Here is a 16,563-nt window from a genome sequence, read left to right as displayed (position 1 = left end):
CACTGTACTGTAACACTGTACTGACTGTAATGCTGTACTGTAACGCTGTACTGACTAACACTGTACTGTAATGATGTACTGACTAACACTGTACTGTAACATTGTACTGACTGTAACACTGTACTGTAACACTGTACTGACTGTAATGCTGTACTGACTGTAACACTGTACTGTAACACTGTACTGACTGTAACACTGTACTGACTGTAACGCTGTACTGACTGTAATGCTGTACTGTAATGCTGTACTGACTGTAACACTGTACTGTAATGCTGTACTGACTGTAACACTGTACTGTAACACTGTACTGACTGTAACACTGTACTGACTGTAACGCTGTACTGACTGTAATGCTGTACTGTAATGCTGTACTGACTGTAACACTGTACTGTAATGCTGTACTGACTGTAACGCTGTACTGACTGTAACACTGTACTGTAATGCTGTACTGACTGTAACGCTGTACTGACTGTAACAGTGTACTGTAATGCTGTACTGACTGTAACACTGTACTGTAATGCTGTACTGACTGTAACGCTGTACTGACTGTAACACTGTACTGTAACACTGTACTGACTGTAACACTGTACTGTAATGCTGTACTGACTGTAACGCTGTACTGACTGTAACACTGTACTGTAATGCTGTACTGACTGTAACGCTGTACTGACTGTAACAGTGTACTGTAATGCTGTACTGACTGTAACACTGTACTGTAATGCTGTACTGACTGTAATGCTGTACTGACTGTAACGCTGTACTGTAATGCTGTGCTGTACCATGTGATCAGATGACGGTGTCGTACACTCTGGAGGTAGCGAACGCTCGTTTCGGTGGATTTACTAAACTTCTGTTCCGATGGAAGGGCAGCATTTACAAACTGCTCTATAAAGAGTTCCTCGTCTTCTGCTTCCTGTACGGCCTCTTCAGTGTCATATACAGGTGTGCGCACACACACACACACACACACACACACACACACACACACACACTAATGATAGATAGATCATTTCATTCCATGTTCATCTAACATTCACCTACTGTGTCTTATGTTCTGTATTAAAGTGTTTATTACATGTTATCAGGTGTGTGCTGTGTATTAAGGTGTGTGTGTGTGTGTGTGTGTGTGTGTGTGTGTGTGTGTGTGTGTGTGTGTGTGTGTGTGTATTAAGGTGTGTGTGTGTTGTGTATTAAGGTGTGTGTGTGTTGTGTACTAAGGTGTGTGTTGTGTATTAAGGTGTGTGTGTGTTGTGTATTAAGGTGTGTGTGTGTTGTGTACTAAGGTGTGTGTTGTGTATTATCAGGTGTGTATTAAGTGAAGTTCAGCAGGAGATGTTTGCGAGAGCAGCACGTCACTGTAATAAATTCGCTAAACTCATTCCCATGTCATTCGTTCTCGGTGAGTCAGATCTCTCTCTCTGTGTTCTCTCCCCCCCCCCACCCCCCTCTCTTTCCTTTGCAGTGTTTCTGGGAAACTGAACCCAGTAGAAACACTCCTCAGGGAAACAGAGCTCTGAACCTCCTCCTCACTGCAGTGTGTGTGTGTTTCAGGTTTTTACATCTCGACAGCGTTCCAGCGTTGGTGGGGTCAGTACACCAGTTTTCCTCTCCCTGATAATCTGATGATGGTGGTGTCAGGGAACGTGCATGGTGTTGATGAACGCGGCCGGATGATGAGGCGTACGCTCATGAGGTACGCGAACCTGTCATCTGTCCTCATCCTGCGCTCCATCAGCACACGCGTACGCAAACGCTTCCGCACACTCGAGGATATCGTGGAGGCAGGTAAAGAGACACGCCCCTCTGACACACTTCTCTGTACATAAAAATCAATAACTACAACCCCGATTCCAAAAAAAGTTGGGACAAAGTACAAATTGTAAATAAAAACAGAATGCAATGATGTGGAAGTTTCAAAATTCCATATTTTATTCAGAATAGAACATAGATGACATATCAAATGTTTAAACTGAGAAAATGTATCATTTAAAGAGAAAAATTAGGTGATTTTAAATTTCATGACAACAACACATCTCAAAAAAGTTGGGACAAGGCCATGTTTCCCACTGTGAGACATCCCCTTTTCTCTTTACAACAGTCTGTAAACGTCTGGGGACTGAGGAGACAAGTTGCTCAAGTTTAGGGATAGGAATGTTAACCCATTCTTGTCTAATGTAGGATTGTAGTTGCTCAACTGTCTTAGGTCTTTTTTGTCGTATCTTCCGTTTCATGATGCGCCAAATGTTTTCTATGGGTGAAAGATCTGGACTGCAGGCTGGCCAGTTCAGTACCCGGACCCTTCTTCTACGCAGCCATGATGCTGTAATTGATGCAGTATGTGGTTTGGCATTGTCATGTTGGAAAATGCAAGGTCTTCCCTGAAAGAGATGTCGTCTGGATGGGAGCATATGTTGCTCTAGAACCTGGATATACCTTTCAGCATTGATGGTGTCTTTCCAGATGTGTAAGCTGCCCATGCCACACGCACTAATGCAACCCCATACCATCAGAGATGCAGGCTTCTGAACTGAGCGCTGATAACAACTCGGGTCGTCCTTCTCCTCTTTAGTCCGAATGACACGGCGTCCCTGATTTCCATAAAGAACTTCAAATTTTGATTTGTCTGACCACAGAACAGTTTTCCACTTTGCCACAGTCCATTTTAAATGAGCCTTGGCCCAGAGAAGACGTCTGCGCTTCTGGATCATGTTTAGATACGGCTTCTTCTTTGAACTATAGAGTTTTAGCTGGCAACGGCGGATGGCACGGTGAATTGTGTTCACAGATAATGTTCTCTGAAAATATTCCTGAGCCCATTTTGTGATTTCCAATACAGAAGCATGCCTGTATGTGATGCAGTGCCGTCTAAGGGCCCGAAGATCACGGGCACCCAGTATGGTTTTCCGGCCTTGACCCTTACGCACAGAGATTCTTCCAGATTCTCTGAATCTTTTGATGATATTATGCACTGTAGATGATGATATGTTCAAACTCTTTGCAATTTTATACTGTCGAACTCCTTTCTGATATTGCTCCACTATTTGTCGGCGCAGAATTAGGGGGATTGGTGATCCTCTTCCCATCTTTACTTCTGAGAGCCGCTGCCACTCCAAGATGCTCTTTTTATACCCAGTCATGTTAATGACCTATTGCCAATTGACCTAATGAGTTGCAATTTGGTCCTCCAGCTGTTCCTTTTTTGTAACTTTAACTTTTCCAGCCTCTTATTGCCCCTGTCCCAACTTTTTTGAGATGTGTTGCTGTCATGAAATTTCAAATGAGCCAATATTTGGCATGAAATTTCAAAATGTCTCACTTTCAACATTTGATATGTTGTCTATGTTCTATTGTGAATACAATATCAGTTTCTGAGATTTGTAAATTATTGCATTCTGTTTTTATTTACAATTTGTACTTTGTCCCAACTTTTTTGGAATCGGGGATGTAAAAATAAAGTAGAAAATTCATAAAAATAATGCAAAATATTAAATTAAAGTCCAAAATTATTTCAAATATCAAATTCTACCGTTCTCATCTCATCTCATTATCTGTAGCCGCTTTATCCTGTTCTACAGGGTCGCAGGCAAGCTGGATCCTATCCCAGCTGACTACGGGTGAAAGGCGGGGTTCACCCTGGACAAGTCGCCAGGTCATCACAGGGCTGACACATAGACACAGACAACCATTCACACTCACATTCACACCTACGCTCAATTTAGAGTCACCAGTTAACCTAACCTGCATGTCTTTGGACTGTGGGGGAAACCGGAGCACCCGGAGGAAACCCACGCGGACACGGGGAGAACATGCAAACTCCGCACAGAAAGGCCCTCGCCGGCCCCGGGGCTCAAACCCGGACCTTCTTGCTGTGAGGCGACAGTGCTAACCACTACACCACCATGCCGCCCAAATTCTACCGTTAATATGAAAATATTTTTGCAAATTTTAAAATGCTCAGAAATAAAAATGTACTTCAATTTCAGTGCAGAAAAATTTAAATACAGTATATTTCAACTCTGAAGTCAATCTAATATCTAATTTTATATCTTATGTAATATCTAATCTAACATCTTCTCTAATATGTAATGTAATCTATCATCTAATCTGAATGTCTAATCAAATATAAACTCACTGATATAATGAAGTTCTCTGTGAGGAGAAATGTGTGTGTGTGTGTGATGTCTCTGGAAGGAGTCTCCAGTGTGAGCGCTCTGTAACAATCAGAGATGAAGCTGGAGCTGTAAGTTTTCGTTTCTTTGCAGTTTCTGCAGTTTTTGGTTTATGTTAAGAGAGAATAGCGAGACCCTGCTGAGGGAGTGAGTGTTTATCGCTGCTATAATGTCACTGACGACAGGAACTCACTCATCTCCTGAACATTAAACTGGTGTATAAATGGGTTAAAAGTCGGATGTGTCGTTCAGTAATAAATGGAAAAGTGTAAGTGTTGGTAAAGTTGCTGTGGTGTAAGAGGAATAAAACACTTGGGGTCGTGCTGTTAGAGGAAAATAATCAGCCTCAGGGTGGTAATACTAACTAACACACACACACACACACACACACACACACACACACACACACACATACACACTGTGCTTATTAGTAGATAATAACTGTGTGTTTTTATCCTGCAGGGTTTATGACTGAGGCAGAGTTAAAGACTCTCAATCACCTGCACTCAGACTTTAATAAATACTGGATGCCGCTGACGTGGTTTGCTAATTTAGCATCAAGAGCGAGAGAAGAGGGCCGAGTGAAAGACGACATCGCTCTCAGACTGCTGATGGATGTGAGTGTGTTTACACACACACACACACACACACACACACACACACACACACACACACACATTAACTGTACTGTATGTGTAGGAGCTGAATAATTACAGAGCGAAATGCAGCATGCTCTTTCACTACGACTGGATCAGCATCCCGCTCGTCTACACTCAGGTAACTCACACACTCACACACACACTCACACACACACACACACACACACACACACACACACACACACACACACACACACACACACAAAATCTGCCACCTGTAAATGCCCTAAAACATGAGTATCATTCAAAATATTCTTGGTGTTCAGAGTTAACTTACGCAGCCGATTCAGTTTATTTTCAGATCTGCACATGACTAAAATCAGATCTCGTGGTTTTTTTTTATCTTTGCTGTTGAATATAATTAATTATATTAGTTAATGAGTGTCATATTTGTGCATGACATTCCACCGGGTGTGAGTGAATTTACAGCGAGAAGGTAAATTTGGTGTAAAATATTGTGCTTAGATTAAACTGTCAGACTGTAGCTGCTTTTCTGTTGCAGTTTTGTGCAAAATAGAAGTGACAGATGAAAATTCTTGACAAAACATGGCTGTTACAGAACGCTTTGTTTTTTTCAGAAAGGTTGTGTTTTCATTTACTTATTTCATGTGACTTAAATGCGAAAAATGTGTTTCCATTTCACTTTTGTGAAATATTTCTTTATCAAATTGTCTGAAAAACCACCTCATGCGGGCATAAAAACTTTTTTTGCAATATTTGAGAGTTTGTTCAAAACTCACACATTTCCATTACTCATTTTTTTTTTTACTTCATTACGCATTAAGGAGGTTAACAGAAACACGGCCAGTGGCATTGGATTAAACACTGCTCCTCACTCGAGCTGAGATCATGGAAGAAAACCATGTGCATCATCATCGCAGCTAAACTAAAATAGGGAGGAAAAGTGAAACACAGCGCTCCTAGTGGCAGCGTTCCTAAGCCGGGAGCCAGACTACTGAAAATCCCATAGACCCGATTTTTTAAAAAATCCCACGAAGTTATGACGTAGAACTTGTACACCCCCCAAAAATATGTTGTATATGTTGGGATTATCTACTAACTGTGAAAGTATCAGGTGAAATTTCGCTGTCTTTTAAAAGATCAAAATTGCACCTAACCTGTCAGAAACAGACTACAACCAAACTGTCTAGTCAGAGTTGCTCATATTCCGTCAGCAGTAGCTTAGCTATCTGATCTGTAATGGTTATCCCCACGAGGGATGCATTTCTTATTGGTACAGAAATACTCCGCCAACCACGCTATACAAATGGGCATGTTGATGTAGGCTACTCGCCGCCGCTACCTGCTACACATTTGGAAAGGCGCTAGACTTGCGGTGACGTCATATACGCGACGTCGGGTCCGTGTAGTCTTTGATCAGCTTATTAAAAAACATTCAAAACAATTCAAATCGGTGGAAAAAATAAAGTATGATCACCAGGATCGATAGAGCTGCCCAACATGCACAACATATGGAAGCCATTGTCTTAACTTTGAAGTGTAACCCGAAATGTAATTTTTTGAAAAGATATTCCCATTCATTTTGCCATAGAGGTTGGAACGCATCCAGTAGGGGGCGATGAGATTACTTTCCCTCTCTATAACCATCAGACCCTGAACACGTCTCAGCTGAGCCACTCATCATCATCAATCGGCTGCAGAGCAGGCGACCACAAAGTCTCTCCATCGTACTCTGTCCTCAGCAAGTTTCACTACAGCATCCTGATGTACTACGTTGTCACGGTTGCCCAGCAGCCTCTGGATGTCAGGGAAATATAATGATTTTTGTTGGTCGGGTTTCCTCATGCCATGCAGTGGGCAGTAAAGGACGTACCGCCTACATGGTTCTTCCTCTGGCATTCTTAAGATGTGGCCCAGAAATCGAAGTTGTCGTGATCTTGCAAGATATCTGAGAGGCTCTGTGTTGGCCATCTCCTATAACCTGGTGTTTCTGACATGGTCTGTGTGCTTGATATTCATCATTAATTCTGTAGCATGATGTCACAAAGGAGTCAATTTTCTTCTCCATATTGCCAGAGATCACCCAAGATTCACATCCATACAGGAGAACAGTGATGCAGGTAGCATGAAAAAGCCTGATTTTAGATGCAATGGAGACTGATGGGCTTCTCCAGATTTGTTCCAACTTCCAGAATGTGAACCATGTGAGTGTCTTCCTTCTAGCCAAATCTGAGGAGCTGGATGCCAACATTGAACCGAAGTTCCTGAAGTTGCCTACATGTTTGATGTTTTCTCCATATGCTTGGAGAGGCCATTGTGGGCTGCAGTTGATTACATTACATTACATGACACTGAGCAGACGCTCTTATCCACAGCAACATATAATTAGTGCAAAAGTCAGGTACACGAAGTGCTGAACTTCTAGACAAGGAAGTTCCAGTGCCAACTGAACAAGTGACAGCAATAGCTAGTGTGATATCTTTAACAGCCAAGGAAACAAACCAACCATAACTGAATAGAGAACTTCAATGGCTAACCCCAGGCAAGACTGTACACAGCCTGGGTTGGTTGAGACTGAAACACAGTTACATAGTGGGCAGGGAAGCAGGGGAGAGGTGCAGCCTGAAAAGGTGAGTCTTCAGTCTGTGCTTGAAGGTGGTCAGGGAGTCGGTGGTTCTGACCTCAATGGGAAGGTCATTCCACCAACGGGAAACCAAGACAGACAGCAGTCTTGAGCAGGCGGGGCAGGAGCGGAGAGGAAGAGGGGCCAGGCAACCAGTAGTAGTGGAGCGTAGGGATCTGGCTGGTGTGTAGGGGCAGATCAGACTCTGGAGATATGCTGGTCCTAACCCCTTGAGAGCCTGGTAAGCGAGCACCAACATCTTAAATTTGATACGAGCTGCGACAGATAGCCAGTGCAGTTCAGCAAGTTGATGGTCATGTATTTGGTCTTCTGTACATTGATAATCAAACCCAGACATTCTGCTGCAGTAGATGTCCGACTTAGTTGTTCCTGTGTTCTGGAGATTGAACTTTCTAACAGTGCTATATCGTCAGCAAAGTCAAGGTCTTGAACTTTGGCAAGGTGGTGTCTGGATTGACCAGGGTGTGTTATGACTCCAGATTCATTTTCCACGGTAACATTTCTCATCAGTTGGTTGATGAGGATTATGAATAGAAATGAGGCTAAAACATCTCCCTGTAGTACTCCGGTTGTTACTTGGAATGGTTCTGAGAGGTTCCCTTCTGTCATAATAGCACTCTGGGAGTTGTTGTACAGGACACTGATGTCTCTGACTATTGGCTGTGGTACATTACACAGAAAAAGTTCCCTTCTTGTTGATGGAATCAAAAGCCTTTTTGAAGTCGATGAATGAGATAATGAGTGGTAGCTCATGATTTTGGAAGTCTTCAATAATGCTTCTGAGGGTGTGTATCTGCTGGACACGACTCCTTCCAGGTCAGAATCCAGCTTAATTACTTCTCAGTAAAGGTTCTGTTTGTTCTCTGATTCTGTCCAAAAGAATTTTGTTGCTGTCAAACAACATTTTCATTTTCAGCCATTTTAACTGTTTCTTACAAATCTATTTGGATTAAATCAACATTCATGACTTCACTCTGTGTGTGTGTGTGTGTGTGTGTGTGTGTGTGTGTGTGTGTGTGTGTGTGTGTGTTAAGGTGGTGACGATCGCCGTGTATTCCTTCTTTACTTTCTGTCTGATTGGACGGCAGTTTGTGAGGCCCGAGAAAGCAGATGAGCTCAGAGTCCATGTGGATCTGTACATCCCCGTCTTCACACTGCTCGAGTTCTTCTTCTACGCCGGCTGGCTGAAGGTGAGACTCTCCACAATAAAGAACAAACATTTCAACCTCATCTCAAAATCACAGTTTAAATTCTGCCTTAAAAGTGAAACAGTATTAAAACGATTTTTCTGACATATTCACCATCATGGGTTCACTGTGGGCGTGTCCCAAACCACACACCCTTCATCACTACTCAGGTCACGTGACATGTTTCGACACTACAGTGCTTCGTGTACATTGTTCCACATGATGACAGTTTTTATTGTGTTATTGTGTGTGTTCAGGTCGGAGAACTGATCATCAACCCATTTGGTGAAGATGACGATGATTTTGAGACGAATCAGCTGATCGATCGAAACATTCAGGTTTATTAGATCACACTCACAGGAATAACACATACAGTGGTGCTTGAAAGTTTGTGAACCCTTTAGAATTTTCTATATTTCTGCATAAATATGACCTAAAACATCATCAGATTTTCACACAAGTCCTAAAAGTAGATAAAGAGAACCCAGTTAAACAAATGAGACAAAAATATTATACTTGGTCATTTATTTATTGAGGAAAATGATCCAATATTACATATCTGTGAGTGTCAAAAGTATGTGAACCTCTAGGATTAGCAGTTAATTTGAAGGTGAAATTAGAGTCAGGTGTTTTCAATCAATGGGATGACAGTCAGGTGTGAGTGGGCACCCTGTTTTATTTAAAGAACAAGGATCTATCAAAGTCTGATCTTCACAACACATGTTTGTGGAAGTGTATCATGGCACGAACAAAAGAGATTTCTGAGGACCTCAGAAAAAGCGTTGTTGATGCTCATCAGGCTGGAAAAGGTTACAAAACCATCTCAAGGCTATTGGAAAAATGTTTTGTGGACGGAAGAGACCACAATAGAACTTTTTTTATTTAAATGAGAAGCATTATGTTTGGAGAAAGGAAAACACTGCATTCCAGCATAAGAACCTTATCCCATCTGTGAAACATGGTGGTGGTAGTATCATAGTTTGGGCCTGTTTTGCTGCATCTGGGCCAGGACAGCTTACCATCATTGATGGAACAATGAATTCTGAATTATACCAGTGAATTCTAAAGGAAAATGTCAGGACATCTGTCCATGAACTGAATCTCAAGAGAAGGTGGGTCATGCAGCAAGACAACGACCCTAAGCACACAAGTCGTTCTACCAAAGAATGGTTAAAGAAGAATAAAGTTAATGTTTTGGAATGGCCAAGTCAAAGTCCTGACCTTAATCCAATGGAAATCTTGTGGAAGGACCTGAAGTGAGCAGTTCATGTGAGGAAACCCACCAACATCCCAGAGTTGAAGCTGTTCTGTACGGAGGAACGGGCTAAAATTCCTCCAAGCCGGTGTGCAGGACTGATCAACAGTTACCGCAAACGTTTAGTTGCAGTTATTGCTGCACAAGGGGGTCACACCAGATACTGAAAGCAAAGGTTCACATACTTTTGCCACTCACAGACATGTAATATTGGATCATTTTCCTCAATAAATAAATGACCAAGTATAATATTTTTGTCTCATTTGTTTAACTGGGTTCTCTTTATCTACTTTTAGGACTTGTGTGAAAATCTGATGATGTTTTAGGTCATATTTATGCAGAAATATAGAAAATTCTAAAGGGTTCACAAACTTTCAAGCACCACTGTAGCTAATCACATTAGCATAGTCAGTCACCAATTGTGCAAGTTCTCCCACTTAAAAAGATGAGAGAGGCCTGTAATTTTCATCATAGGTATACCTCAACTATGAGAGACAAAATGAGAAAAAAAATCCAGAAAATCATATTGTCTGGGATAGGCTCCAGCTTGCCTGCGACCCTGTAGAAGGATAAAGCGGCTAGAGATAATGAGATGAGATGAGATGAGATGAGATGAGATGAGATGAGATGAGATGAGATGAGAAAATCATATTGTCTGATTTTCAAAGAATTTATTTGCAAATTATGGTGGAAAATAAGTCTCATCTCTCATCTCATTATCTCTAGCCGCTTTATCCTTCTACAGGGTCGCAGGCAAGCTGGATCCTATCCCAGCTGACTGCGGGCGAAAGGCGGGGTACACCCTGGACAAGTCGCCAGGTCATCACAGGGCTGACACATAGACACAGACAACCATTCACACTCACATTCACACCTACGCTCAATTTAGAGTCACCAGTTAACCTAACCTGCATGTCTTTGGACTGTGGGGGAAACCGGAGCACCCAGAGGAAACCCACGCGGACACGGGGAGAACATGCAAACTCCACACAGAAAGGCCCTCGCCAGCCCCGGGGCTCGAACCCAGGACCTTCTTGCTGTGAGGCGACAGCACTAACCACTACACCACCGTGCCGCCCGTGGAAAATAAGTATTTGGTCAATAACAAAAGTTCATCTCAATACTTTGTTATATACCCTTTGTTGGCAATGACAGAGGTCAAACGTTTTCTGTAAGTCTTCACAAGGTTTTCACACACTGTTGCTGGTATTTTGGCCCATTCCTCCATGCAGATCTCCGCTAGAGCAGTGATGTTTTGGGGCTGTCGCTGGGCAACACGGACTTTCAACTCCCTCCAAAGATCTGGCTAGGCCACTCCAGGACCTTGAAATGCTTCTTACGAAGCCACTCCTTCGTTGCCCAGGCGGTGTGTTTGGGATCATTGTCATGCTGAAAGACCCAGCCACGTTTCATCTTCAATGCCCTTGCTGATGGAAGGAGGTTTTCACTCAAAATCTCACGATACATGGCCCCATTCATTCTTTCCTTTACACGGATCAGTCGTCCTGGTCCCTTTGCAGAAAAACAGCCCCAAAGCATGATGTTTCCACCCCCATGCTTCACAGTAGGTATGGTGTTCTTTGGATGCAACTCAGCATTCTTTCTCCTCCAAACACGACAAGTTGAGTTTTTAACAAAAAGTTCTATTTTGGTTTCATCTGACCATATGACATTCTCCCAATCCTCTTCTGGATCATCCAAATGCTCTCTAGCAAACTTCAGACGGGCCTGGACATGTACTGGCTTAAGCAGGGGGACACGTCTGGCACTGCAGGATTTGAGTCCCTGGTGGCGTAGTGTGTTACTGATGGTAGCCTTTGTTACTTTGGTCCCAGCTCTCTGCAGGTCATTCACTAGGTCCTCCCGTGTGGTTCTGGGATTTTTGCTCACCGTTCTTGTGATCATTTTGACCCCACGGGGTGAGATCTTGCGTGGAGCCCCAGATCGAGGGAGATTATCAGTGGTCTTGTATGTCTTCCATTTTCTAATAATTGCTCCCACAGTTGATTTCTTCACACCAAGCTGCTTACCTATTGCAGATTCAGTCTTCCCAGCCTGGTGCAGGTCTACAATTTTGTTTCTGGTGTCCTTTGACAGCTCTTTGGTCTTGGCCATAGTGGAGTTTGGAGTGTGACTGTTTGAGGTTGTGGACAAGTGTCTTTTATACTGATAACGAGTTCAAACAGGTGCCATTAATACAGGTAACGAGTGGAGGACAGAGGAGCCTCTTAAAGAAGTTGTTACAGGTCTGTGAGAGCCAGAAATCTTGCTTGTTTGTAGGTGACCAAATACTTATTTTACTGAGGAATTTACCAATTAATTCATTAAAAATCCTACAATGTGATTTCCTGGATTCTTTCCCCCCATTCTGTCTCTCATAGCTGAAGTGTACCTATGATGAAAATTACAGGCCTCTCTCATCTTTTTAAGTGGGAGAACTTGCACTAAATAGTGGCTTAATAGTGACTTAGTGGCTGACTAAATACTTTTTTGCCCCACTGTAGATGTTAGGATTTTATTTGGTCATGATCTGTGATGCAGAAACCATCTTAAAACTCAAACCGCACAGGAAGTTTAATATAACAAGCTAATTTGCATATTAATGCCAAAATACAGCAGACAGCTTTCAGTGTGGAGATGAGTTTAACTCCACATGATTAAAATCTGATCCCATTCAAGACACATGACATGATCAGGAGTACATGAGGATGAGGATGAGGAAGATCTGTACAAACATCTCTCCATGTTTCCATCAGGTGTCGATGCTCGCTGTGGATGACATGCACCAGAACCTTCCTCCTCTTCAGAAGGACAAATACTGGACGGATAAAGCTCTGAGTCACGTGTTCACTCCGGCGCGGCCCGTCTTTATGGGCTCTACATATGACATGAGGTCACTTCCTGTTTCTCACACCTGTCTAGCTAACACACATTTCCGCTGAGCCGGGGTCACATCGTTACTCGGTCCAGCATGGGCGTGTCTAATCCTGATCCGATCTGCACGTTATGATCGTCAGTCAGCTCACAGAACATTGCACTAACACCATTTACACCAAACCACAAAATAAGTGTAAATTTAACATTTAAACAAACCATCCTTCACACTTTAGGCCACGCCCATTTAGGCCACACACCCTACTTATGTTTGATGCTGGAGAAGTGACTTTACACTGTGAGTGTTTGCAGGTTTGTGTGTTTTTTTAAATAGATGTTTATATATCAGAGAACACGAGTCTATTAGAGACACAGAGCTGACTGATGAGACGCCGCTGTGGGCGGAGTTAACAAAGTGGATTTACAAACTGATCTGAGAACACAACACGGCGCAATTTAGTGCCACTGAGACTAAAGACAGCTAACGACTGAGTCAGTGTGGGAAATTTGCGATTAAAGTCTCGGAGTGTGAGCGCTGCTGCTGCGACACTTGTTTAAAATCCACCAATCGGACGATGGCAAACTCGCGGCACAGGTACGGACACAGCAGTGGTGACGGAGAAACATAAACATGTTAATGGACAGAAAGTTCTCCTCACTACCACGAGCTCATTGTAAACCGTGTGTGTGTGTTTAGTTGAGACTGTTTCCTGCTCCAGCTGATTTCCGGATCACGCTGATGAATGACGTGAGCAAAACATAGCGGTGTTTAATCGCAGGTCTATCGTTAGAGGATCTCAGACTGATCTTTGGGCACAAAACTAAACTGGAGGCTGTTCGCTCCCATTCCAGTGTGAGCCACGTTAGCGACTAAAGAAACAAACTTCAGACGCCAAACATCCACTGAGGACATTTTCTTTTTGGCCCAGTCTGTTTCTCTAAACCACTGTATAACTTTTACATTCCAGTACCGTAAACTTCTGCTTGTTTCAGGGAAGAGATCAGTAATACAGATTATTATTGAAATGGAGCAGGTTTTATTCTTAAACTCTTTAATACTAAACTCTTAAACTTACACATTAGTGTGTTATATACAGTACTGTGCAAAAGATTTAGCCCCCTGTGCTTTTTTCATACAAACTTTGTTATAGATTTCCATTTAATAACTTCTACATTATCGAGTCAAAACATTACACAAACATTTTAGAGTCCAAACGTTTATTTTCCAGCAAAAAATTAAATGTTACAGAAAAAAAAAGTTTGTATCTGAGCAGCATATTCCATAAGAGAGCGCTTTTCAGATTAAAAAAGAAAGCATAATGAAGGCTGCTGGGTTTTGGTGTAAAATGAAGAAGTGAGTGTGACAGTCAAAGTGTCCAGAAGAACTGTGGCTGGTTCTGTAAGATGCTCAGGAAAACCTACAGATCATTTCCACATAAAACTGACCTCACTGGACCTCAGACGGATATTTTATTTTTTAAAGCAAAGGGTCGTCTCACACCAAATACTGACTTTGTTTCATTTATTATGGCTCACTGATTACTGTTTATAGCATTTTTTAAATATTGAAACATTTCATTTCATTATTTTAAAGCCATTTTTGCTCTACAGCATTTCTTTACATGTGCCTCAGACTTATGTATAGGACTGTGGTTCAGCTGTAGAAAGAGACGTGAGTGACAAGTCATCATTGTATTCTTGGTGTATAATTGTACATTTCTTGTTTCTCAGGGTGACGGATGAAGACATGGAGGATGTGATGGCTGATTATCGGATGCTACCGGTCAGTGTCTGGCCTCCGGCTGGACGGAAGCAGAAGAAGAGACGAGGAGCAGCACGAATCTGCTGCTGTTGTAAACACGCGACATCTAATGGGAACACACAGGAAAGAGAAGCTGAGAGTGAAAACATAATACCAAATAAAACACACACTCCGGCACAGTGTGAGGACATGACGCAGACACAGACGGAGTGTGTGGTGGCTTTAGAGCTGTCTGATGAAGACCAGCACACAGATCATCATCACAGTCTGGAGCACTGAGAGACGAGACGTAAAGACCTGCATCAGCTGGAAAACTCCACGGTGTTTATCTCTGAACCGGATCAACTGTTTATACACAGTCCACAATATTAAATTACATGAGTGTATCAACGCCACACAAGAAAAATAAAAATGGATCACATCAAAAGTTTATTGCAAATAACAAGATTTTTTTGGTTTTAATTTTTCACATTATAACAATACATGAAGCATGGTGGTGTAGTGGTGATCACTGTCGCCTCACAACAAGAAGGTCCTGGGTTCGAGCCCCGTGGCCGGCGAGGGCCTTTCTGTGCGGAGTTTGCATGTTCTCCCCGTGTCCGCGTGGGTTTCCTCCGGGTGCTCCGGTTTCCCCCACAGTCCAAAGACATGCAGGTTAGGTTAACTGGTGACTCTAAATTGAGCGTAGGTGTGAATGGTTGTGTGTCTCTGTGTGTCAGCCCTATGATGGTCTGGTGACTTGTCCAGGGTGAACCCCGCCTCTCACCCATAGTCATCTGGGATAGGCTCCAGCTCCCGACCCTGCACAGAGGATAAGTGACTACAGATAATGGATGGATGGATGGATGGATGGATGGATGGATGGATGGATGGATAACAATAAATGTTTCTTATTATATCATGGTTAGATTTATCTTATTTTAACATAATAAATTATTGTTATAACATAAAACTTTTCATGTTATAACAAGATATGTGTAGTTCAGTTTGGCTAAATGCTGAAAGTCATATCTGAAAGAAGAAACCATGTGTGAGGGTTAACCCTAACTCTAACCCTTTATTTTTATTTACTGTCATTTAAACATCCAACCAAAAACCTGATTTAAAAAAAATCTCCTGGGAAAATTGTAAATAAAGGTAAACAAGTGTCTGAAACTGCAAGGGAACAAATTATAAGAATATTTAATATTTCTGCTCAGGCTTGAAAGTGAATATTACAGGAATATTTATCATAGTTTATTTGCTGAGCCTTTATCAGGAGTAACGTCTGTAAAGTTTCTTGATGACCATGTGACCGTGTCCATTACAGATCATTAATCCGGTCCTGAAAGGTCTCGAAGCTCCTCTGATCCCAACAACCAGCCGCCGTTACGGTTAGTCACTGAGATCAGACTTTTTCTTCATTCTGATATTCGATGTGAACATTAACTAAATCTCCTGATCTGAATCTGAATGAAGAAACGATGCACACAGTCTGTTTTATGTGGCTTAAAATGGATTCTTAGTCTTTATACGCATAAGTAAAAGGTCAAAACAACAACAGTGATCCAGTTTAAAGCTGCTTTACAAACCTTCAACCTCCTCGACTGGCTTTTCTATCCTCTTGAAGGCTTGTTCAATATTTATTTTGCTGTCATTCTCTTTGGTAGCCAAAATGAGCTGGAACATCTGGAACACTGTCCTGATGTTGTGTTTCAGCCCTTCCATCTGTACTAACATTAATTCCACTAGCTGAGCCATGTGGTCATAAAAAGAGAACATTTATTCTATAGTTTTGCATGATATCTTTCCCACATGAGATCATCAGATGAAACACACATCAGATATGAAACAACGAGAGACATGACTCACAGCAATAATGACAGGAAGCACTTTATTCAGTCAAACTGATCAAATTCTACATCAGAAGCTCATAAAGTAGTCAGTTTCGGGTATAGGACACACACACACCCTTCACTGTGTGTTTACTGTGAGAACATCATCAGAGCAGAATAAAGCACAACACAGGCCACTTTCACTTTTGGGAACCGAGCTCATGAATCACACCATGGC

The 16,563-nt window shown here is 42.2% G+C and overlaps 1 protein-coding gene across 1 annotated transcript; it reads left to right on the top strand.

The window, feature by feature from the left end:
• Positions 1 to 790: 790 nt before the first annotated feature.
• best4 (bestrophin 4) lies at positions 791 to 14,790 on the top strand. Its single transcript, XM_060943591.1, has 9 exons — positions 791 to 942; positions 1,305 to 1,399; positions 1,552 to 1,785; positions 4,632 to 4,786; positions 4,869 to 4,946; positions 8,468 to 8,623; positions 8,878 to 8,958; positions 12,632 to 12,768; positions 14,481 to 14,790. Exons 1-9 carry the CDS (start codon positions 791 to 793, stop codon positions 14,788 to 14,790), a joined length of 1,398 nt encoding a protein of 465 aa, XP_060799574.1.
• The last annotated feature ends 1,773 nt before the right edge of the window (positions 14,791 to 16,563 follow it).

This window comes from Neoarius graeffei, chromosome 17, assembly GCF_027579695.1.
Source record: "Neoarius graeffei isolate fNeoGra1 chromosome 17, fNeoGra1.pri, whole genome shotgun sequence".
NCBI lineage: Eukaryota > Metazoa > Chordata > Actinopteri > Siluriformes > Ariidae > Neoarius > Neoarius graeffei.
The sequence above is the reverse complement of the archived record's forward strand: the minus strand, read 5'-3'. Positions and strand labels throughout refer to the sequence as shown.